We start from the raw sequence: 24,693 nt of genomic DNA on the forward strand, positions 1-24,693 counted from the left end.
ACATATGTATATTTTTTAGAATAAATCTGGTTGTAAAAAATATATATTTTAAAACAAATCTGATTATAAAATAGAAAGATTTCAGAAACAGTCGACATGTTTTTAATATTTTAGCAATACGACTTGAATATATATTAAATTGATAAATTTTCATTAATTTTATTCATATTTTAATTAAAACATCTATTATATTATACAGATATTTAATACAAATGTGTTAAATCATAGAAAATACTTAGAATAAGTTAGGTGATTATAATTATTTAGGCATTTCTCTCAATCATGTGGATAAGAACAATTACAAGGAGAAAAGGAATATGATATATAATACATATTTGTGGAAAAATTTTTATCCATTGTGTTGTCTTATAATGATGCTACAGAACATTGGTAAGAATGAACTCATTGCGGCAAGGAGATAATTTATAATATACAATATAAAGATTTAAATTGTATGCGTAAATCAATTTCTTCCTGATATAATAAGTTTAGCCATCACAATACAGTTTTCGGCTTATTCTTTCTCTTATCTAATGTAAAATTCTACGATTTCTGCTTTTCCTTCTTTGCTTGTTCCGCCAATGCTTCTAGCCGAACGTGCTCTGCGATTAAGGCATCCACTTCATTTGCTGGCAGTATTTTCGTTTTTGTTTTACCATTTTCGCGTGTTAATATCGCCATTTCCACTGCAAATAAAAAAGAAAAAAGAAAGACATTAATAATTTTGTCATAAGATATTTTAGAGAATTAAAAACTATAATTTTATCGATTTTAAAATTATATTAATTCATACATAAATAAAAATTTACCTTTCTCAGCAGAGAGCTTGTTCATATCTAACGTTTTAGTGAGCACTTTAATAGCGAGCGCCATTGCATCTTTCAAAGTGGTCGCGCCCTCTTTATATTCCTGTTTCAAGGAAGATACCGCCGCTGCCGAGTTATTCCCGATACATGTCGCCTTCCACCCACCATAATTTCCACTAGGATCCGATTGATACAACTGATAGCCGTAGTATTTGTCCCATCCCATGTATAAAATAGATACACCGAAAGGTCTCTTGCCACCATACTGAGTGTATGCCTGTTTAACGTCGCATAACCATGAGACAAGCTGTTCACAGGGTATAGCTTCCCCGTACTGAAGAAGATATCTCTGTGCGATGAGGCGTAATTCATTTGTTAACACATTTGCATCCGAAGTGATACCAGCTACTGAACAAACTATGTCGTCGTTCAGCTTGTAGATCTTTTCTGAGAAGAACACTTCGTCCAGCAACTTATTGGTGTTTCGTTTCTCGGCTGCTAATAGAATACCATCGTTTGCTAATATACCCAAGCAGGTACCAGCGTGGCTTATAGCTTCCATAGCATATTCGACTTGATAAAGTCTCCCCTCCGGGGAGAAAATCGTAGTACGAGTGTCGTATCTACGGGCCTGTAATGTAATAAATATATAATTAATATACTACACATTGTCAACTAAAAGACATTGACTTAATTAACATGAATATATATATAAAATTGTTGCAAATTATAAAAGATTCTTCTAAATTAATTTCAAAAGTGCTCAATACATAGTTTGTACTGTATTAAAATTTTAAATTATGAATAAAATATATTGATTTGATTTTAAAAATCTTACGATATTAAATATAGTTATAGCAATATGTAACAGCAATCAATGAAATTTATTAATATTGTAAAATTACAATAAATATTAAACTCGATGACAGTGCATTTCCCATATAACCTATACAGCGAGTATCGAAAGCGCAAATGTGACTTAAAAGCTGAATAGATATAATATTGAATTATAGCGAGATTCGTCAACTTACCATTTTGCTGAGAGTTTTGTGTTGTTTTAATAATTATCACTTATATGTCAGCAAAATGATTGAATCTGTCACCTCCAATAAAGAATGATTGGTAACAAATATATTGGCGAAACTGTCGACTGTCGACTATTCGATTATCTCGAATATTCGAGAGTAGCAGCTCAAAATCGATAAAACTCGCGACAATGGCTAAAATCGATATAAATTGAAAACAAATTACGAGACGTCCCTTTTTATAAATATATATAACTATTTTTTAAAATTTGTTTATAAAACTATTCGATAGCCATTAAAAATCGATATATGTAAAAATATGAATAACATAAAGAAAAATGTCTTTTCCCTTTAATATACTTTTTCTCTAATTTTGTTTGCAGCTTCTTTTTTTCGTTATGTTTATGGATGGGATGTTCTTTTAATGTAAAGAAAAGGCAATTATATTTAAATATTCTCTGAGGATTTCAATAATATATAAGATAGCATTGTAAAATATTTATTAATATGCTCCAAATATGATTTAAACATGTACTTATCTAGATTAATAGTGAACTAATTAATTAGTTAATTCCTTAGTAATTAATTGACTGCCAAATAACGATTAGAAACCATTAGTAAACCAATTATATATGTTAGTATGTAAATATCTACATTATAGACAAATGTTATAGACAATATAACCATAATGTTATCAACAATCTAAATAGCTTTCTCTTTCTTTAAAGATTTAGTTAATTCTATCAAATTTATTACTAAAGTATGAAAAAAAATATAATACTCAAGAGGGTAGTTAAATTAATCGACCACACTAGCCAATGAATTTGTCTAAGTTATGACTTTATCGACCATATGGTTGTGGTCTTTATAAAGTATAACTTGAAAGTTCTCACTTAAGAAAAAATTTGTAATTAATAATTTCAAGTTATACTTTATAAAGACCACAACCATATGGTCGATAAAGTCATAACTTAGACAAATTCATTGGCTAGTGTGGTCGATTAATTTAACTACCCTATTGATTAATTTATTAGCGATATATAACAAATAAAAAAAAAACATAATACTCAAGTATGAAAATATATAATACTAAAGTATGAAAAAAAATTGTAATACGTCTGTTTATGCCTCTGCGAGTTACCAACATAATGCTGAATGTTTAATGTATGTACGTAATCGTGTCATCGTGTCATGTAGCGTCAAAGAAAAATTTATTTTTTTGATGGAGATTCTTCACGCAGTTTAAGCTCATTCAATTGTTTGAGTAATCGCGCACTCTCCTCAGCAGCAGTGTTCTGAATATCTGTCAAATAAACTAATCGATCATTGAATTTCTTAAAGACAGCATCCCATTTTAATCCCCTCTCACCTAAATCTTTATCATTTTGACCGATCTTTCCTATCTCCTCTACAGATTCTATTTTTTTAACTTCATTGCCCTTTAATGCAGCCAAAAGTTCAGATGATCTAGAAGATGCTCTACTTTCACTAACACATTCCTTTTCGTCTTTTTTTAAGTTACCAAATATTTCGTAAGTTTCATTCAACTCAGTTTGTTTAACTTTTGTCTCATGATTTTGATTAAAGAGTGGCAAATTTTTCTCTTTTCTATTAGTATGCTGAGAATAAGTTCCTGCATATACTTCCTGGAAATATATAGATTTATCAAGTAATTAAAAAAGATTACATTAATACCATTACAGTAATATCCTCATGATATTATTCCTCTATAGATAAGTTCAAATGTTTATAAATGTTATAAAAAGATTATGTATTACCATATCAGTGCTACACTGAGACTGTTCCAATTGCTGGTTAATGTCATCGCATTCAGGATCTAAATTATCATATAATGTATTATAGAATAGATTTTGTAATTCAGGATTGGCTTTAGCTTGAGTACTTGAATCAAGATTATTTATCTGACTTTTCTCAGAGTCATCTTGTGTAGTTTCTTCATGTAATGTTTCATAAGTATCACGTGGAGGACGTAATGGTCGTTCTTGTACCTAAAATTATAGCAAACATGTAAAAAAGTATATTATAATTATACATATATACATATATATGTATAATTGTAATATAATTAATATATTAATTATAATATTGTTTATATAGTTATACAGTCAATCTACTTATTTGAAATATAGCTTACTGTATCTCTTCTTGACAACGAAGTTGTTTCTATAGGATTAATCGCCTTAAGACTTTCTACACGCATTCGTTCGCTATCTCTAAATTTTCTTCTCTCTGATTTTGACAATCCTGATATGCATCGCACTACTTGTTTACCTGCTGACGCTTCCATTGGATTATAAGATCGGACTTCTGGTTCCTGTTAAACAAGTTATATACAGATGTAGTAACTAATTTAAATTAATGCTGATAAATTTCTCATAATACAAATTAATTATTGCTACATTTCATACCTCGTCCCAGTTTTCAGATGACATGGGTTTATCTACAATTATGTCTTTTTCTTTTTTATCACATTCAGTATTCATATCTATCAAATTTCCAATACTTGAACATGTTGCAATATGTTCCTACAATATTAAAAAATATAAACTATAATAATATAACAGAAGAAACAGTAAGATTTTTCAGGAATATATATTGAATACATTTAGCAATATAATTTCACATTAAGTGAATAGATAGGAAAACAATGAAAGCTTGCAATTTGTATTATATATATATATATATATATATATATATATATATATATATAGAATTATACGTACTCTAAGATGGTCCTGATCTACTATGTGACTCTTATCCAATGGACATTGTACCTTGTTTGTTGTATTAGCACTTTTTTTGCATTTAGCCATATGAGACATAAGTTTGTATTGTTGAATGCGATGCGCAGGATTGTAGGGACAGCTGACTATAATATAAGGTTCCATGTCTGAAATATTCAGTTTTGTGAATTATGCAATTATTGCAATGCCATTATTAATATAAAATTAATTATTAAATATGAGAATCTGGAAAAAATATTAAACAAAATACGTTAGTTTTTAGTATACTGTATATATTACTGTCGTTAACTATTTGAAAACAAAACCTGCAAGTCTTTTAAAGTTTGTGTTAAGGACACATTTGAATATATCTTTTGTTATATATCGATGGAGAGAATTAATCAGATAAATTTATAACAGAATTATCACGAGTTTTATATTATATGAAATACTTTATAAGGTTTTTCAACAGAGAGAGAAATTTCATAAAATACATATAACAAGACTTTGTAAAAGAGAGATTAATCACCTTGAAATTCAAACTTTGTCAAAGGCCTAGATTTCTATTTTTATTTTGATTACATATTGACACGCAGATATATTTTTTTTTATTAAGCAAAATCATGTTACAATAGTAACGAGAAATAATAGAAATACCAGTAGAGAAATATACAATATGTAACAAATAAAATTAATGTTAATAAAACGATAAAGTAAAAAGATTTATTCGAGTAAAATGTTCAACTTCAAACGAATAATTTTATTATCAACAATCATTTCTCTTATAATCTGCAAAATATAAACAACGACGCGATCGAAGGTTCGTTGCGAGATAAAAGCTTCGACACGCTTTCTTTGTTAACAATTGCGTATTTTAGACAGTTCTCATCACAATTATAATTATATACTTACTTCTACGCAAAATAATATACGTATCACGTAATCTAATATATTCCTCAGATATTTGAATATCGCTGTACTTTTCCTTTTTTCTTTACGATTTACGATGAATTCCCGTCCACATCCAGACAAAGTCTTTTGTGAGACGTATGTAATATTATACCACGTTAGCTGAATTCCGTAAAGCTATCTTCTATAATATACGTGACGTGTACTATAGATAAATGCGCGCATATGCGCTTTACGGAATCCAGCCGTTATCAAACACCGGAGCAGTTTCTGATTGGCCGATTCCAGCCAGTTCATCTACGAATCACCGACAAGCGCGCGAAAATTTATCCACCAGCCCGCGTAATTTGAACATGCGATTAAGGCTCCTGGGTGCTCACCGCGGCCATATTGGATTGTGACGTCAGAGGCGAGAAAGCACACGCTGAAAATTCTTAGATGCCATTTTTTAATGAAAAGATATTTCGATTAAACAGTACTTCAGATGGCTTTAGCACACTGTTAAAAACCCCCGAAAACTATCCTTTTCCCTTTATAATCAATCAACATCTGTAAAATGATCGAGATGTCAGACTTTGACATGCGGAATGACTGCGCATGTGCAAAGACCAGACGGACTGGGCTTCATAATATTACATTTTACAGCTGTTGATTGATTATAAAGGGGAAAGGATAGTTTTCGGGGTTTTTTAAGAGTGTGCTAAAGCCATCTGAAGTGCTGTTTCATCGAAATATTTTTTTATTTCGAAATGGCATCTAAGAAATTTTAGCGTGTCTTTTGTCGCCTCTGACGTCACGATTTCGACATGGTCGGAAAGGAGCCAGGATTTATTCTCGGAAAAGATGGAGGGATAAAAATTGATGAGCACAATCAATGAATTAAAGTACAAGAACTTCTTCAGACATTTCACTCTTTATTTTCCTTTTGACTATAGTAACTTGAACTCATCTTTATACACTCTCATAGCCTAAGTACGTGTAAATATAATAACAGAAATTATATAACATATCGCGTGAAACTTATTGTTTAAAAATTCTATGTTTACAGGCCTCTCTCTCTCTTTCTAATCTAATTTCAATGGAATGATTACAGATATTTATGTCTCAACAATTCCGTTGCCATTCCGAGAACCTCGAGAACAATGATTTTTATAAGTTCTATCACGTATACCTTTGAACTAAATTATGAAGATTGCAAGTTTTTCACACAATGCGCAATAAAACGACGTCTTGCACGCACGCACAAATTTATAAATTAGTTGTGTTTTTATGTTGAAAATTAATTGATGAAAAGTGTATATACTGTCTTCCTCACGACGGATGGTGTTTTTTATTATACTAGCACTCGAATTATACAATGAAATATGCTGCTTTGTTTCGTGTGATATAATTATTTTTTACCAAAATGTAGATTAACGCGTTTGATATGAGTTATTAAAATTCACATATAATATATAAATGAGAAATCTAATATATTACTCTATATATTATCCAATAAGATAATATTTTAGACATATAAGGCTTTATTTTGTATAATATAAATTCAAGAATTGGTGTTTAATTCACACGTGATCAATTTTCATTATTAAAAACAAGTATAATCTTATTTTTAAAAGAGTTAGCACAATAGACTCGAAAAAACTATAACGTACATAAAATTACATTCAATATCCGATAAGAAATGATTTCATATATACAATATAAATTTTTATGTATATATATGTATATGTGTATGTATAATTGTTTAATAATATATATATATATATATATATAAATTTCAAAATTTATTTTAATAAAAACAAACACAATATGTGTTTTCACAAAGAGGAAATTCATTCGAGCACTATGCACACATTTATAAATAACGCAGCGCAATAAATATATAATAAACAGATACATATACATTTCGGTAAATAATCGACTACAAATAACTCACGCGAGCTGTACAATATATATTAAGTTATATTGCACGAATCATCCAAGGATTTCAAAAACACAGTCCTGCATGAGCTTATACAGATTTTTATATTTAGTGGAAGTCAGAAGTCCGATCTACTGGTCATCTTACTTAATTGTTTAAGAATTAAGTATTTCTTACAAAAGTGCGGCAAATTTTGTTCAATATTCAGATGGGCAATTTCTCATTTGTTAAGTTCATACAGGAATTTATTTTCTTTAAGAAAACGCATTCTCTATTTGATAATTACACACAAATCGAAAATTTTCAATAAAACTATTATAATGCCCATTATATATGTTTTTTTTCTGTGAACGCTGGCATAAAACATTACGAGTAACTTAGTATATATATAAGGCATTTTTAAAAATTCTTCAATTTGTCAATTTTCCTTACAGCGGAATACACACTTCATCGTATCAATGTACAAATTTTCAATGTACAATATATCATCTGTACATAGTTCAAGGAACTTTTCTTACACAATGTACATGTGATGTATAAATTCATAAAATATTCCATGTACATAAATTCCAATATATATATATATGTGTGAACATGTGTATGTGATGCATGTAACATTTTTTAAAAATTTTAGGCACATCGAGCACACAACAATGATGTACATACACAACAAGCCCTAGTTATAAGAGCACGATAACTTTTATACATATATATTTTTCTCCGATATAATTAATAGTACATACAAATTAAACACGGCAGCAGCTTTCATGATTGAAATCATAACAGCATTTGTACGAGCATATATATATATATATATATATATATATATATATATATATAATATCTAAATATATACCATATATTTGAGAGAGTGTAATTAACATTTTATAAAATAATTATACTATTTCGTTAAGAATATTTATGGATTTGATTACCATAATGTAGTAACATTAAAATACATTTTATCATATTTGATTGTTTGTACTAGAAATTTTTCACAAATTAATAATTTTTAAAACCGATAATATATGAAATATATACATATAATTATATAACAAATGATAACAATATTAAAATTATTAAAATTATACACATATTGAAATTATTAAAAACACTCGTATAACTGTTTCATATATACAAACAATTATTTTGCAACAGTTTATTGTATTAAATCTTAATTTTAATTATTGTATTTCATGAGGGCACTTTTATATACTTTCATTGCATTTAAGCCTGTAAGCATTTTTCAATATATTGGATATTATTCGAAATGCACATTTTAAACATCATGATAACAAATGCTTTCGATATATATATATATATATATGTCTTTGCAATCATTACATTCACAAATTCAACGAAAAATCAACAATTTGTTGTTGCTGTCAATATATATAATTCATATCATATAATTTTCTATTATTCTTTATATAATTTCGTTATATTACTAATGTAGTCATTGCACATTTAATGTGATGTAAAAGAAATGAATCAAATAATTATATCCAAAATATTAACTTTTTACATCATGAGACAGCATGATTACTCTACAGACTTTATGTGGCGGTAATATATATTTTATTTCAATGGCAATTGTATACTTTAGCACATTTTGTTCTCTGTAAAAATTTCCGATTTCCTAATCAGATTAGTGACTCGTAAAATATTTCTTTGTTTTCATATATGTATATGTATAAGATACATTTTATATATATTAAATATATCTTTAAAAATAATTATATAATTTATGATGTATGCTCCGATAACTAAGGCATAATTATGTACATGTGTATAAACATGCTCAAGTGTATAAATATAGATTCATTTATATATGTATAGATATAGATATAGATATATATATATATATATATATATATATATATAGATCTTTTATACTTTTTTATAATATATCTGTAACACACGATACAACAAATACTGTTAAGTGTATCTTAAGGCACTCGTGCGAATAAAATCTAAAACATTTGAAACGAATAATGAAAAACAAAGATGTTTTAACTATAATAACAATCCATAAACTTACACATCTAACTATTACATTTGGTTAAATTGGTCCAGAACTAGAATAGATTGAATGAAACTTTCACATTGCATTAAACTCCTCGTAAGATAAATTAGGAAATAGTGTGAAACGATTGTCGAGAACACAATCGATTAACCCTGTATTAATATAACATTTTATAGCCTCTCTCTTAACAAATAATGTATTTTATATATAACCCCGTCTATATATAAAGCCAGGAACTAGTGCTTTAAGGAATTATTTCACTCCCGGCACACGTCTTCACACTTTAATAAAATCTATAGCGCAAAGTTTCTCAACTGTATGTTTCTTTTTTTACTACAATCAGCATTTTCAATAACTAGATATACTTTGAATAGTTCAAATCAAGTGCGAAACACGTGTAAAGGGGAGCATAAAACTATGACTAAAACCTGTATTAACAGAAATTTTGAAGTAAATATATATGCGTAGCATCCCTATCCAGTGCTTGAAGACTGTGCACGTGTAATACGCATATTTAGATCATTTATGGAAAAAAATAAATAAAAGAAAGAAATTATATTGTAAATTGTGTGAGATTGGCCTCAACTTGCTCACTTTAAATTCTTCTAATATTAATATCACGGATTTTGCTTTAATAGATCCTCTGTGTTATGGCAATATATACATCCGTCAATGCCTAGTACAATGCTAGATGCAGATTCTCTTTACAATCCTCTCTAACGCTTTACCACAGTTTTTGCATCGACTATAATATGAGAGCTATGGGACATTATTTATTTTGCATAACCCATGATATGATTTCAATAAATATTTAGCAATGCCATAATAGACATTTTAATAAATATATAATATATATAATGTGTGTGTATACACATATATCCTCTCTGTTTTCTATATGTGATATGTAACATTTAAAATAACATCGATAAAATATTACAAATAAAATAACAGCGAGATAAAATATTGCACAAATAAAACTTTATAAATAATTATATAGTTTTTAAAGAAATAACAAAGAATGTGTGTGTAAACGATTATTTCAAGTGCATTTAACAGTAACACACACACACACACACATGCACGCACAATAATAATATAAATATCGACAGTTTTATACATTTATGTATAAATCGCGCAAACAGTTACATAATATAAACTTTCTATTATGCAAGATAAATCACTTTTATGTTCCATAGCTCACAGATTCGTTCATATAATATCTCTATATTTATAATATAGGAATGTTTCATTTTTTCTTGTACGACATCTCCATTATTAGAGATATGATTATACCATAAAACGCAGATTTTTACATAATTTTAACCATATACGTTTCTTAGTAACACAATGTTGCCAGTGTACATATTTTTGCAAACTGGAATGACAAATATAATTATAGATATATATCCATGTATATATATATATATATATATATATATATATATATATATATACACGTGTTTTATATATGTATATATTATATAAGTCTCTTCATAATATAAATAAAAATTCGCAGTGAGCACATTCAGCACGTTTGAATCACTCGTAAAACTTTGTACAAATAAAAGACCGGAGTCTTCTGAAAAGTGTAAACAATCGAACGTGTATTACTTTTAGCTTTGCTAAAGTCTTTGGCTAAACATCTATAATTGCGAGCTAGAATTGTCTCTCGGGTAACTTTTCTTTTGTTACTGATGATCTATTCATCTTGACTTGACTTAGCTAAAAAAATCAGCAAACGTTTTAAAGCGCTCCATTTATCTAACAGGTAAAATTTCGATGCTGACACGCCGTTAACAGTAGCAGCTATTAATTGTTAATTAACAATCAAGCTGCGATAGAAAATATTCGTATCATCTTTCGTATTATCGTCGCGAATAATGAATTTATAGAAGATTGCACTGCAAGCCATGTTATTATGATCACAGTAATTGAATATGTATATATGTATATGTATGCTTGATTCAAATATGTATATATGTATATGTATTCGTAGTTCAAACAACTTACTCGTTATTATTTATCAATGTCATTTTGCTTCTTAGGACTTTGCTGCGTACAGTCGAAACTCTTTATGACATCCTGAAAAAAAAAAAAAAAAAATTATATATATTTGACTATAACTATCTCATCGCTATGCATGTAAATTGTTGTGTAATATTATAGCACAATATGTAACGTAATCAGGATTGGGTAAGTTGATTATTTTTTTAAATTAAGTTAAGTTAAAATTAATGGCTTATAAAATTAATTTAGTTAAAAGTTGCATAAACAAAAAAGTAACTCAGTTAAAGTTAAGATTAAATTAACTTAAGTTAAATCGAAAGTTAATTTTTTAAGATATTATTTATATTAAATTAAAACTTTATCACGTCATAACTTTCAAATTTTTAAATTTAATATTTTATTTGTTAATGTTTTTAAATTTATATACCTATATAAAACCTTTATTTATTTCATAATGTTTGTAAGAATGACATACATCATAGAATGATGCTCTTGTTAAAATTTAATCGTTATTAACAATTTGTTTAATGTTTAAGATTTTATAAAATTAATAAGTTTAAGTTTAAAAATATAACTAGTTTAAGTTTCAAATTAACTAAGCTAAGTTGAGAAGTTATCAACCTTTTAATTTTTTTAACTTTTAACTATTTACCATTCAATTTTGAACGTAATGTGTAATACAGATATAAATGTTGTAGACACGAACCTGTACCGCAATTTGCAACGGCGTTAATTCACCTACAGAGCACTCGTTTCGCGCGACATTCGCCGGCAGAAGCCTAGGACAGGGTCTGCCCGTGAAGAGCATGAATAATGCGTGAATGCTTCTACGTTGCGTCATTTCTATGTGACGATGTTGATATCCAGCCAGGTGCCGACGATGCCGCGACTTTGTCGGGAACCACCTCTCGCACAGATTACAATATCGTCTGTGCTTTATCGTTGCCTGCGGAAGAAAAACGAGATAAGAAAGATTCTCGAGTCCGATAGTAAGAAAAAAAAAAGGACAATAGATATGTCGAAGGGACAAGTTTCTCTTTCCTTACCTTCTCGTGATAAGCTAATTGAGTTATGAAACTGGCGACAGACATCTCGCTCTTTTCATTAACGTCCTTCGCGTCGTTCTCAATTTTATCGCTCATGATGACTTTGTCGTCCATCAGTTTGGACTCTGCGACATCGAGATCCTCGCTATCTTGGATAGTGATGACTGGAGGCGATCGGGAGTTGTCTCTGTCGCAACTCGTCGTGTCGAAATTCACGGTGATTTCGGGTTCCAATATCGGCATGTTGTCTTCCTTGATCTTGATCTCCTTCGTATTATCACTCGCGTCCCTCTTCTGATCCGTGGTTTTCGATATTTTGGGAATCTTGTAAGACGCAAGCTTATTCTCCTCTCTTCGTTGCGGCTCCTGTAATCGAACATCGTCACTTTGTTCCTTCTTTCTCTTCTCGCTCAAGTATATAGTACGAATTAGGCTCTCGTTCGACGCGGCCTTGCCGAGTTGTTTGAGAGCCTTCAAGGATATCGTAGTGCATTCACGCGTTTCCTCTATCGTCTCTTTGGTATCCGCCTTCTTCTCGTTCTTCTCGGGTGACTTCGTCTTTCTCTTCGCGGAGGAATTTTTACTTTGTTTGGAATGTTTCTTATCAGACTTCTCGGTATTAGGTATATTCTCAGTCTTGTCAGGTCTAGAGCCCTTCTGAGACGTAACATCGTTACGACAGCCTTGAGAAGAAGCGTCGCTCGAGCACGTCGTCTCCGAGAGACTGTTGAGATCAAAACTCGAGCCCTGTTTCTTCTCCGCGGCTGTCTTCGGCCTCGCGTTGCTCTGGCTCTCACATCGGGATTTCGAAAGGCACTTCTTCAGGGTCTCCTTAGCCGCCAGGACTTCTTTTATCAAAGAATCGTTGCAGCAGAAATTGTCCCTTGTCACGGTAGAAGAAGCCACCGCCTTGTCGCACGAGGATCTCGAAGAAGTCTCCCTGATGGAGTCCACCGAGTTGTTTTTCGGCACAGATCTATTATTGCCACTGATGTCAATTTCCACAACGGGTTTGTCTTTCTCGAGCAAACTCTTGCTGCGAGACGAGCTTTCGAATTTATCGCAACGTGTCGTCTTCCGATCGTCGCGAGACTCTTCGGTGGATCCACGACGCGAACTGTAATCAGTGATAGGATCTAGCTTCGGCATAGGTACATCCAGCAGATCCGTGTCCGCGATCTCCAACTCTAGCTCGAACTGGGTCGGAATCGCATCAGCCGAATACAACTGTTCACTGTCACCGTCGTCCATCATGTGGCTCTCCAGCTCGCCGGAACCATCCGGCGAAGCCGGCAAGATCTCTATCGTAGATTGACTCTCGTCCGAGGACTCGATTTTAATAACCGAGTTGTTATCCATCTCAAAACTGCCCAACATACTAGCGGGATCGTCCTTGAGCGAACCGATGTCATCTTGCAAGGTGCACTCATTGTCCACGTCATCGGAGTTACTCAGTCGTTCCTTCTTTATCACGATTTTATTATTATCATCCTTGTCCAAGAAAACATCATCATCTTCGTCTTCATCGTCGTCGTCGTCGTCGTCGTCGTCGACGTCTCGCTCCTTCGGTTCTTTGCCAGATCGTAAATCGACCTCCTCGGACGATGATTCCTTCAGATCGGAAACTTTCACGAGACAAGTTTCCATCTTGGACGTCGTCTTCAGTTCCTTCAACGCGAGCTTGAAATCCGTAGAGTGGTTGGAATGCTTAATATTCTTCTCGTCGAGCTCACTTGCGGAGAATATCGTTTCCTCGTCCGCCTTCGTGACAAAACTGCCAGACTTGGGTTCATCGCATTGCAAAGTAGTCTTCTTCTCCGAGCCGGATTTCTCATACAGTCGATTTATCTCTTTATCGGACAAAGGAACGTCCGCCTCCGCCCGTGGATTGTTATCGCGAGACCTCGATCTACGCTTACTCTTGTCCCTTTGACATTCGTCGATCGATTTACCGTGACCTCGACTTTTCTTCGGCGTGGTGCATATCTTAGCATCCCCGAAATCCGCATCTCGCAACGATGGCGCGAAGCACAACGCGTCGTGGCTCTTTCTGCAATCGTAATCCGACATTCTCCTCTGCTTACACTTTACCGGAAGCAAGTCGGACGTCGAGTTCGACCTGGACAATTTGTAGTCACCATCCTTCTCCCGATGATGGCCGCCTTCCTTGCGAGTTGAAAAGATCTTGTCTATAGTTCGCAACGATATAGGGGACAGAGTTAATTTTAAATCCTTCACCATGCTATCCAGAATCCGATATCTCTCCAACTTGACCTCCGGCTGCCACTTGGCGCTCTTTGCGATAACGTTCTTGCAACCCTTGCTCAATTCGCACTTGAATTCCGCACTGGCAGACGTTCTCTTGATGATAACCTTGGGGATCTTCTCGGAGATGCGGACTAAGGGATTTTTTCTCGTTTCGCACTCCGGCGCGATCGTCCGCATCGAATCGGACGAGTTATTGCGCCTCGTAGAGTATCCCATCTCGTCGCGTCCCGATTTCTTGCATCTCTTCGACGACGGTACTTCCGGATGACACGAGCCCTGCCTCTTCCGTCCTGTCACCTCCGGAGACGACGATCTGTTCCTCTCCTGCTTCTTCAATTTTAATACAGGTATCTTCTCCTCGTACCTTCCCGGATCTTTCGATTCTTGAGAGATTGCACTACTGCAGGTCGAGTTGTCCGATAGATCGTTTCTCGAAGAACTCTTTATCTTTACCTTTGGTACGGTTTTCTTCACGCTTTTACGTTTGACCTCCGTAGTATCCTCGGCTCTCACGATCTTATTAGAATGCTTCTCGTCCAGTTTGATTTTCATCTTGGGAATCTTGTTTCTGTAACTACTTGAATCTTGCAGAGAATTCTCGGAATCATTCTCGTATAGCTCTTCGTTCGTAAGTAGAATCCGATCCGAGATATTTACTTGAGGAGGAGGTGCCTCCTCGTGAACGGCCTCGATGGACGGTGTACCCGGGCGAGATCTTGCGTTTCTGATGATCATCTTCGGTATCTTCGGTTGACAGCCCGGTTTGAAGAGCGATTTATTAATCGTACTACTGTCCAGCTGCGGAAGGGAAGAGGTACCCATCTTCGTAACAAACTTTGAACTGGCCTCGCTCTTCTTGATGACGAGCTTGGGGACTATCTTCGTGTTGGCGTTGCAATCTGTCGCTCGCAAGAACGCTACTTTCTCGTAACTACTGGAAGAAACTTGATCCTGCTCCTTGTCCTCGTCGTTGCTCGTCGGGGTCGCTTTGGACTCCTCCTGGATCATCGGGGCCGACTCGATAGCTGGCAAGTCGGACTCGTCATTCGGCTTGTTCGCAATCTCTTCGGCGATGGCTTCCTCGAACACTCGGGACTCTTTGACGATCGATGTCCTTGAGAGAGACAGATTGTCCAGCAACAAATGAGCTCCATGTAATGGACTGGTTGCACCTGTAAAATCGATCGACGACTCGTCGATGCTGCACAGACGATTGACGGCCTCTTCCTGAATCTGGCTCGTCTCCCATTCCATCGGCACCATGCTGTCCTCTTCGGTGAAAGCGTGCTCGGACATCCGCACCAGAGGGCATCTGTCCTCTGCGTAGATTCCACAATCGGAAGAATCTATGCACAGTAACTTGGAGTCGATGCTGATGTCGCAAACCCCGGGATCCTTCTCCTTCGTCTCTTCGTCCTTCGTCTCTTCTCGATGCTGTTTCTTGTCGCCATTAATTATGCTCTTGATGACGGTGAACTCCGATATATTTTGCTCGCGCTTCTCATTCGCGAATAAATCGCATATATTTTCTTCCGCAGGTAAATCCAAAGCAACGATTGATGTAGATATTATTGTTGCGATGTTACAGTGATCCACTTCGTCGTTTCCCTGATCCTTCGGCAAGACTTCAGTTTCTTGTACTCCATCATTTTCCGGCTTTTGCTGCTCGTCACCTTCTTCGTCGAGCGATTGCTCTATGGATACAACGTCGGATGGATTTTGCGAGATAATTGATTCGTTTAATTTGCATACTTTAGTAGAATTTTGTTCGTCATCTTTTTGACTATTTGTTTGATCGATTTCCGTCGAAATATTCGATTCTATTGCAGGCGCAACCTTTTCGCTATCTTTGCGATCAATCGGAGTCGACGAATCATGTTGATGCACAATTTCTTGACTTGCAGGAGAGTCCGAATTATCTTTCACCTCATCATCCTGTTTATTTAAAGTAGAATCCTTTACCGTTTCTGTACATTTTGATTCATCGAGTATATTTTTTGACTCTGCGCTCGATTCGAATGTACTTGCGACTTCAACACAATTTTCATTTGAAACTTGATTCGCATCTGCATCCTCGGCTGCGTCGGATTTATCTTCCTTTGGAGAAGCAGGTGTACAACAAACGCGAGTATCATTTTCCACCACATGAGATCTTATTAATGTTTCCTCGTCTTTAACATTATTCGTGGAACATTGAGCTTTTTCCGAATCGTAAGTTTTCTCATTTATTACTTTAGAAGAAGATTGTTCCTTTTCGGTAAACAAATCGTTGGCTTTAATTTCATCGGGTTGAGTTTCCTGCTTCGTTGCATATTCATTATTTCTTTGCATATTCAACGATGTGTCAAGAATGTCTGTCGATTTATTATTAACGTCTGTTGCTAACGTGTCGTTCCGATTATTACATGCATTTTCTTCTTCATTATTATGCGAGACAATATCCAAATGTGTTTCGTTCTGCGAAGCGTCGTCTCGGATTGAATCTAAATCATCGATAAAATCGGATGCAGGACGATGCGTTATTGTCTCGTTCGCCGTAGTACAAATTGCCTTGCGATTACTGATGTCGGAAGAGGTTTCTTGCTCGGCGGACAGAAATCCAGGGAAAGAATCCAGCCGTTTCTGCGCGGCGAAGATCTCGCTGAAGTTCAATTTCTTGAGACTATTGCTGTTCCTCCTGTCGACGTGGGACGAGTACGACTTGACCGACTCCATCGTCTCTTCCCAGGTGGGCCTCGGTGCCAGAAATAAATTCGACTCGAATACGGAGGTATCGCTATGACCCTTTTCATACGCAAGATTATCCGTGAATACTTTTGTCTTACAAGCGGTTTGGTTGTCCAGATTGTATTGTTTTTCAAGAAAGCTCAAGTCCACGATATTTTTCCGGGTATTCTCCTTGCTCTCCTGCTGACTTTCCTTGCTCCTGCTCGTGTACAATTTGTCTGCGTCGTCGTTGAAGAATTCCAGATGCGACGTATTTCGGGATGTTTTTGAAGCGCAAAGTGCGCTTTTGTGAACGGCACTCTTATTCTGCAGATGATCGATGTGTCTCGCCGCAGATTTGGCGTGATCGACAGGCGAGATCTCTCTCTTTCTACCGGAAGCGACGTCGCGATTTCTCTTGAACACCTTCCGCAGCTTGGAACAGTTGTAATAATCGTACGACGGGGATCTCGCGAAATACGATTCGCGCGCATTATCGTAACTCTCGTTCGCGCGAGCCTCCATAATTAATTCGCGATATGTGAATCGGGGATTAGGGCTGTAAGTGATCTTGCCGTCTTTGGTTGTGTATACAGGAACTGTATTTAAGTTCTCCAGTTCGTCCGCGCTGAAGAAAGTCGGATTTACATAACCGCTTGCGGTTTCGTACAGGTCAAAGTTGCTACCGTATCTACCGTCGTCCCTCTTTGACCTTTTCCACCTATCGATACGCTTTGCATCGATATTTGCTTCCGCATTCTCGTTCGGAGCAACGTCAAAGTGATTGTAATCGAAATGCGCGGGATTATCGTAACTGGCGTTTTCCAGACCGGGATCCACCGTGCTCGAAGAAGTCGACGGAATCGCGTTTAATCTAGACGCGATGTCGTCCTGAAAGCTCCTCGCATTTCTGCATAAAGGAGCGGAAGTCATCTCCGGATGCTCCTTCTTCTGGACGCTGACATTCCTCGACGTTGATCCCACGCGTGGAGAATTATCCGAGGAGGTTTTCAACTCCTCGCTACAGAAATTAATAGCAGCGACCTTCCTGTCTGACTCTTCGTGCAGGCTTCTTCTTCTGATTGCCGTCTGCTCTGATTTCGAAGTTTCCAAGGTCGAGGTTTCCGGCTCGGCTTCGGTATCGACGTTACCTGAAAAAGCAAAAAATAGCTCGTAAGATTATTTTATCACAAAACTAGGCATTTCTTTTTACCATCCTCAAAAGTGTAAGTAAAGTACCTTTGTCTTCGTATATATCGTTGATTAATTCTCCTTCCAGTAACGACGAGCCTCGTCTCTTCTTAAGCGAGCCGGATGTTTCGTCGTTGTTGGTCGAGTCTTCCGCGTATGCGGTGTTAATCGCATTGTGTTTGACCACTTCCGCGTTGATTGGATCCTCGGACGTTTCCGTTGAAGCAGCCGGAGACCGATTGCGTCTCTCATAGTCTCGACAATCCGCCGCTTTATCGCAAATAGTCTTCTTCTCGCACTGAATCTCCGTTATACTCGTCGAATTCGATCTGGCTCCGTTCGAGATCGAGTTGGTCAAGTGGCCGATTGTTTCAGCGACGGCATTCTTGATGTTCTCATGCAACAGCTTCTCCGTCGTATTCCGTTCCGTGCACGAGACGTTTATCTCGATCTTAATCGCGTCGAGGGAACCGCTGTTCTTCATCTCTTCCTCCTCCACGTGCTGCGATTCATTCGGATGATCGTTGTTATCCTTCAATTTTAAATTGACATTCGTAACTTGAATAGCAAAGTCAGGGTTTAGATTTTTAGCTACGAACGTCTTCAGGATACTTCCTCCAGGACGCTTCCTCTCTTGTTCCTCGGACGATTTCAGCCTCGCCAGGTCCTTCTGATATACCTGTTTATTGCTCGATGATTGCAACGATACTTCATCGGGATTCGGCGAAGAGTGAAGCTTCTTCTTCGCAGTATAATCGGAGTCTTCCTGCGTATCTTTATTCTTATTCAGCGGCCCAACGTTTGCGAGCGATTTGTACTTCATTCTTCTGTATTCCTTTAGAAGACGCAATCTCTCTCCGCTATCGTCGATACTTACGTTCTCGATCACTCTTGGTTTATTATGCGAAACCTTAGATTCTTTGAGGCTGTCGACGGAGCATGATTTTTCCTTGCGCTTTTCTCGAGTATGTTTATTGTGATGTACAATTGTTTCGCCGCATAATTTATCCATATTTTCGGCAGACAAGCATCTCTTCTTGCGTGATTTCGTTTGATCGTCCAAAGTTAATTTCTTCTGGTCCGCCTGCGTTTTGCGTCGAGAAGATTTCGAGTCTTTCTCGCATTTTCTCGAGTTCTCTCTCCTTAAAGTCGAATGTTTTGTACTCTTTGTAATCTTCGAACAATCTTCTTCTACCGTTGATCTGGAATTTCTCGACGCGACGTCGTTTGTCGATAATAAACTTACGGTTTTACAAGTAGACACGCGACTTTTTTCGGAATAATTAATATCCCGATCAAGTTCAACGGGGTCCGACTCGCTCGTGATACTTTGCAATGCAATATTATTCATTTCCGTCGAGTTGGCATATCGAAGCGCGGCTTTCGCGCTCGGTTCCGGATGTAATTGTTTATGAGCATTCACGCTTGTCGTCAAGGGGGCGGCTTGAGATTCGTTCACGGTCGTTGAATTTTTATAATCCCGTATTACAGGCTGTTTACTCTGCTGCGTCCCTGCCGATCCCACGATCTTTAATTCATATTCACCCACGGAGGTCAAAGTCATCCGCATATTGGGGGCCGCGTTTTCCGTCTCGTCGTCCAGCGAGAACACTTTCTCGTTGTTACTGTTATTTTTCGAATTATTTTCACTCGTATTCGGGTGATCCTTGGCATTTCTTGCAGATTCGTTCTTCTCGATATTCGTAGAAAATTCAAATGTACCCAGAACGGTATCGTGATGATCGAGCATGTTGTTACTTCCGTCGTTCTTGAAATGATGATGATGATGATGATGTTTCTCCGCGCGATATTCACCTTCCGACGAGTCGATCGATTTATTCTGTTCATCGCTCAAGTGATCGTACGGGTCTCCCTTCGTCGGCGACTGCGTGAAACTGATCATGGGACTGTTCTGTATAATCTCTATCGGATTCGTCGATATCGTGAGATGATCGTCGACGCGAGACTCGGACGATTCCTCGTTGTCCGAATGAATGGGCGTGTTTAACGTGGTGGAGATCGGGGTGCACTCGGACGTAGGTAGATCCGGCAGGCTTATGTCGTCCGGATTGTGAGATTCCTCGCTCGCGAAACTGCTCTGCTTCTTCAGATTCATGTCTTGAGCAGCGTCCAAGACGTTGTTGTCCTTCACGTTCATCTCCGAATCGTTTATCCGCGACGTATCCTCCACCGTTTTCGGGGGAGAGGAGCTCTCGACGATGTCCTTGCTCGTCAGACTTCCAAGATCGGCGTTGTATTCGGTTTCTACAGCGGATTTACCGTCGGTCTTCTTGTTGTCGACCTCGACGAGAGTCGGCATCGAGCTCGTTGCGACTTCCGTCCCCTCCCGGAAGAACGACACCGCTTCCTGTCCCTCCAGAGTCTCGGCAACCGTCTGACCGTTGGCGACCTGCAAAATACTACCTATCTCCAGATTATCGACTATGTGTATCGTCGGCACTTCGTCCGGTCCGTTGCTTATGCACTGTATGATGTGACTCCCCGGTCGTACGATATTCTCCTTCGATATGATCTCCTTGCACGCCGTGTCCTTGGACGATGACATCTCGATGCCCTCCGTGGCCGAGTATGATATCGTCAGACAGTCCTGGGCGGGAACCACGTCGATGTTGCCGCTCTTGTCTCGATTCTCGAACGTTATCACGTTCGAGGCGATCTCTTCCGACTTGCCGCCGTTTAGATCATCCAGAGCCTTCGCCGAGAGATTCACGTTCTCATAGCCGACAACCACCACCGGCGTCGAGTCGCTCAAAATAGCGTCCGACAAGTTGCCGCTCGCGCCGTCCTCGTCCTCGGACTCGTCCCAGGTAGCCAGGAACTGTCGTACGTCCAGTTCCGGCTTGTCCGCGAATTCCTTGGACATTTTCTGTCGCATAGCCGTGCCGTCGCCCGCGTTTGTATCCAGTGCATTATTGAAGTTGTCGCTTCCCGGAGGTTTCTGCACCTCGAACTGGCTCTTCCGCGCAGGATACCCGTCTTGCTTCGTTGTCTGCACGTTCGCCTCCGCGCATAGAGCGGTCGTCGCGAGACCGCCGTTACGCTGCTGCGAGATCAATCGTTCCGGTTTTTGAACGTTGTGATTCGCCATTTCGTGGACACCGTCCTGCTTGCCCGCTTGCTTATCCGAGGCCGAGTTGTCCAACTGAGCCTGAGGATTCATCGGCGGCGGTGCCTGTTGTATTCTGGGAAAAGCTTCGGGGATGTAGTTGGAATTGATCAAAACGCCATTCTGATCGAACTGCAAGTTTATGGGCGGGATGGCGGAAGCCGCGTTGACGGTGGACGCGGTGACGCAAGGCGGAGTCTGCTGGATCGTTGGACCCTGATACGTGATGGACTGCTGTAACTTCATTATCTCTCTGTACCTGTGAACGCACTCCTTGTACTTGGGATGCGATTGGTATCCGGGTATCCTTGTCAGCTCCCTGAGATTATTTTCCATCGAGAATCTCTGCATCGCAATCTTCTGCTGATATATCTGATATCGCGAATGAGGAGGTGGAGGAGGGGGAGGTGGAGGAGCATGCATTTGCGACGCCTGCATTCTATTCACCATGGATACGTTGTCGGCGGCGGTTGTCTCTTGACAGTCGTGCGTGCTCTCCGTAGGTAGATTCCTCTGGTATTGCGAATTGAAGTAGGTATTCTGCGCGGATGGAATCATGCTCGGATTCGGCACGTTTGTGGTAGAAGGCATCCCGCTCGGTATCATAGTACCGCCGCTGCTTTGATAGGGTACCTGCTTACTGTTGTACTGCTTCTGCTGGGGCATCGCGAAGCCTTGCTCCTGATGTTTAACCATCCCTTGATTGGACACGTTCATCCCGCTCATCTTGGAGTACTCCTTAACGTTGTAGGGATACTTCTGATACTCTCCTGTGTAATTGTAGCCCTGCATAGGATAGCTCTGCAACATGCCCGAGGAAGGCGGATAGTTTCGCGAGAGCAAACGATCCTTGCGATACTTGAAATCGGGAAAATTCCTCCGGTGATCCGCGTTGGGTCCGTTGGGCGGAGGTACGACGGGCGCCAGGGTCTCCTTGCCGTCGAAATTGTCCTTCCTGAAGTTGTAGTCGCTGTTGAATCGTCGAGCGTCCGCTTGATATCCGGCGGACGGGCGCATGTTGTCCCTGTAAGCTGTCGCGTTGTTCTGATAGGAGCAATACTTCTCCCACTGTTGGTAACTCATATTAGGATCCGGATTGCAGCACAATCCTTTGCAGGGAACGAAGGACGGCGGAGGAGCCGCCGTCCTGCCAGCGGCGTGAGAGTTCACGTTGGTGTTTCGTGGCGGTCCTATAGATCCGTGAGGCGGTGGTGCGTTCATATTCATCACGTTCGGTCCATTGAGATGCGAGATAGGCCCGTTTAAAGGCACCTGATTGTTTCTGTAGCCTAGCTCCTCGTTTAAACCGCCTATCGCGGCGTTTCTCGGGTCCATAGGATTGTCCACCATGGGATTTCTCGTATTCGAAGGTCCGTAGTGACCAATGCAGTTCTGCATTTGCACCATCGACGCCAGAGGGGTATTGTCAGCGGCTGCATTGTGCCCATGGGAGATGTTACTCGACAAATGTGGCTGGAAATGCCTCGGATTGAAATTAGGATCGCTTTGGTGTTTCTCGAATCCCTCGGAACTGAGATTCAAGCTGTTCAACTGTGTCGGACAGGTAGGACTGATGCTGGAAATAAACGATAAGTGTCCCGAATTGACATTTTGAGCAGTAGATGTTACGTCGTTTATTCCTGATTGCGAGGGATTATATTGATGCCAATCTGGCATATTTCCATTGTAGTTCATTGTACATTGTTTTATTATTTTGTTGCGTGATTACATTGTTCTCCTTATTCGCAGGAATGTGTGTCCAACTAATAAGAGCAGGAGGCTACCTAAAGAGAAAAGATGAAGCATATTATACAAATATTCGCTAAAAATTAGAAAAAAAAATATATATATATATCCATTTCATAAAATTATATAAAAGTATGTACGTATGCATCTTGCTCGCATAATCAAATAGAATTATTCCTAAATATAAAATACGTTCTTTTATGCATTAGATTCTGTTTATCATGTATATATATATATATACATTTTGTATATTTCATTATGCAATTATTACACATTTTATATATTTTGCAAGAACACGGAGAGATAATTATGTGCCTCTACAATTATTCCCATGTATTATAAATGCGACGCACGATTGAAGAAACGATAATCGAACTCGGCATTCCGTCCACGCACTTTGATCCGCGTTTAAACTCGAAATTATACACGCGACATAACGTAACGCAGGTATGACCTAGATAATTTTCTTTCACATCTTCGGCACACACGGGACCAGGCTTATCAGTATAGCCGAATGTTACAAATGCAAATACATCACGCAATCCAACCAGTCATGCGTATACGCGATGCGGAGCCAGAGTCGGATCTGTCACCCCGAAGAGCCCGAGAGACAAACAGACCCACACAAACAGGTGACACCATATTTACCCCCCCCCCCCCGAAGCGTGTTGTAGCCATTGTTCCAGTTAGCCTAGATGCCCTTCGGCGTCGCAGCTCGCGTTTTCACCTCGACCGAGCGCTTATTTCCTTATATGTCACTTATCTCCCGCGCGGGACACTCGATAACGCGCTAATTAATACGCCGCGTATACCTGGCATAAGTGGCAAGCGCACCTTGGCTGGACGGACCTTGAAAAAGTTGCACCATCGACACGGTGTATTCGCGCCCCTCGTTCCACCCGGGTTTATTCCGTTCGCGAATACCGTGTCCGGGTGGCGAGATTCGCCGTACCCTCGTCGTCGTCGGGCGCTCTAAACCCTAGGTGCGCGCGAGGACAACAGAAGCACCTCCTCGACTTACCTGCAAATTAACATCGCTCGCAACACGCACGCCATATTGGACACGACTGCTCGCGGAGGAGGAGAAAAAAAACATCACGCGCCCTCTGCCTGTGCGCCGAGAGGTGCTTCGTCGCTTGCGCGCGACCCGGGAGACCCGACATGCTTACGC

At 38.1% G+C, this 24,693-nt stretch overlaps 3 protein-coding genes across 8 annotated transcripts; all 3 read right to left on the reverse strand.

Moving 5' to 3' along the window:
* Positions 1-334: 334 nt before the first annotated feature.
* Positions 335-1,995, reverse strand: Prosalpha3 (proteasome alpha3 subunit). The gene is made up of 3 exons (XM_083055557.1): positions 1,838-1,995; positions 810-1,437; positions 335-686 (listed from the first exon to the last, which is right to left on the reverse strand). Exons 1-3 carry the CDS (start codon positions 1,838-1,840, stop codon positions 544-546), a joined length of 774 nt encoding a protein of 257 aa, XP_082911683.1. The 5' UTR covers positions 1,841-1,995; the 3' UTR covers positions 335-543.
* A 351-nt stretch (positions 1,996-2,346) lies between these two features.
* Positions 2,347-5,670, reverse strand: LOC145946153 (uncharacterized). 3 transcript variants are annotated; one of them, XM_083055632.1, is made up of 7 exons: positions 5,488-5,670; positions 4,576-4,742; positions 4,261-4,377; positions 3,987-4,166; positions 3,759-3,840; positions 3,610-3,668; positions 2,347-3,477 (listed from the first exon to the last, which is right to left on the reverse strand). In XM_083055632.1, exons 2-7 carry the CDS (start codon positions 4,738-4,740, stop codon positions 3,043-3,045), a joined length of 1,038 nt encoding a protein of 345 aa, XP_082911758.1. In that variant the 5' UTR covers positions 4,741-4,742; positions 5,488-5,670; the 3' UTR covers positions 2,347-3,042. The 3 variants fall into 3 exon arrangements, with proteins under 3 accessions (XP_082911758.1, XP_082911757.1, XP_082911756.1); XM_083055631.1 differs by having other exon boundaries at positions 2,347-3,134; positions 3,201-3,477; positions 3,610-3,840; XM_083055630.1 differs by having other exon boundaries at positions 2,348-3,477; positions 3,610-3,840.
* A 708-nt stretch (positions 5,671-6,378) lies between these two features.
* On the reverse strand, positions 6,379-24,645 carry LOC145946297 (uncharacterized). 4 transcript variants are annotated; one of them, XM_083055845.1, is made up of 5 exons: positions 24,544-24,645; positions 18,698-23,560; positions 12,485-18,609; positions 12,145-12,384; positions 6,379-11,513 (listed from the first exon to the last, which is right to left on the reverse strand). In XM_083055845.1, exons 2-5 carry the CDS (start codon positions 23,469-23,471, stop codon positions 11,448-11,450), a joined length of 11,205 nt encoding a protein of 3,734 aa, XP_082911971.1. In that variant the 5' UTR covers positions 23,472-23,560; positions 24,544-24,645; the 3' UTR covers positions 6,379-11,447. The 4 variants fall into 4 exon arrangements, with proteins under 4 accessions (XP_082911971.1, XP_082911972.1, XP_082911973.1 ...); XM_083055846.1 differs by having other exon boundaries at positions 24,357-24,635; XM_083055847.1 differs by having other exon boundaries at positions 24,335-24,635.
* Positions 24,646-24,693: the final 48 nt, after the last annotated feature.

Source organism: Prenolepis imparis, unplaced genomic scaffold, assembly GCF_030444845.1.
Source record: "Prenolepis imparis isolate NDT839.2.m4 unplaced genomic scaffold, iyPreImpa1.0 SCAF_15, whole genome shotgun sequence".
NCBI lineage: Eukaryota > Metazoa > Arthropoda > Insecta > Hymenoptera > Formicidae > Prenolepis > Prenolepis imparis.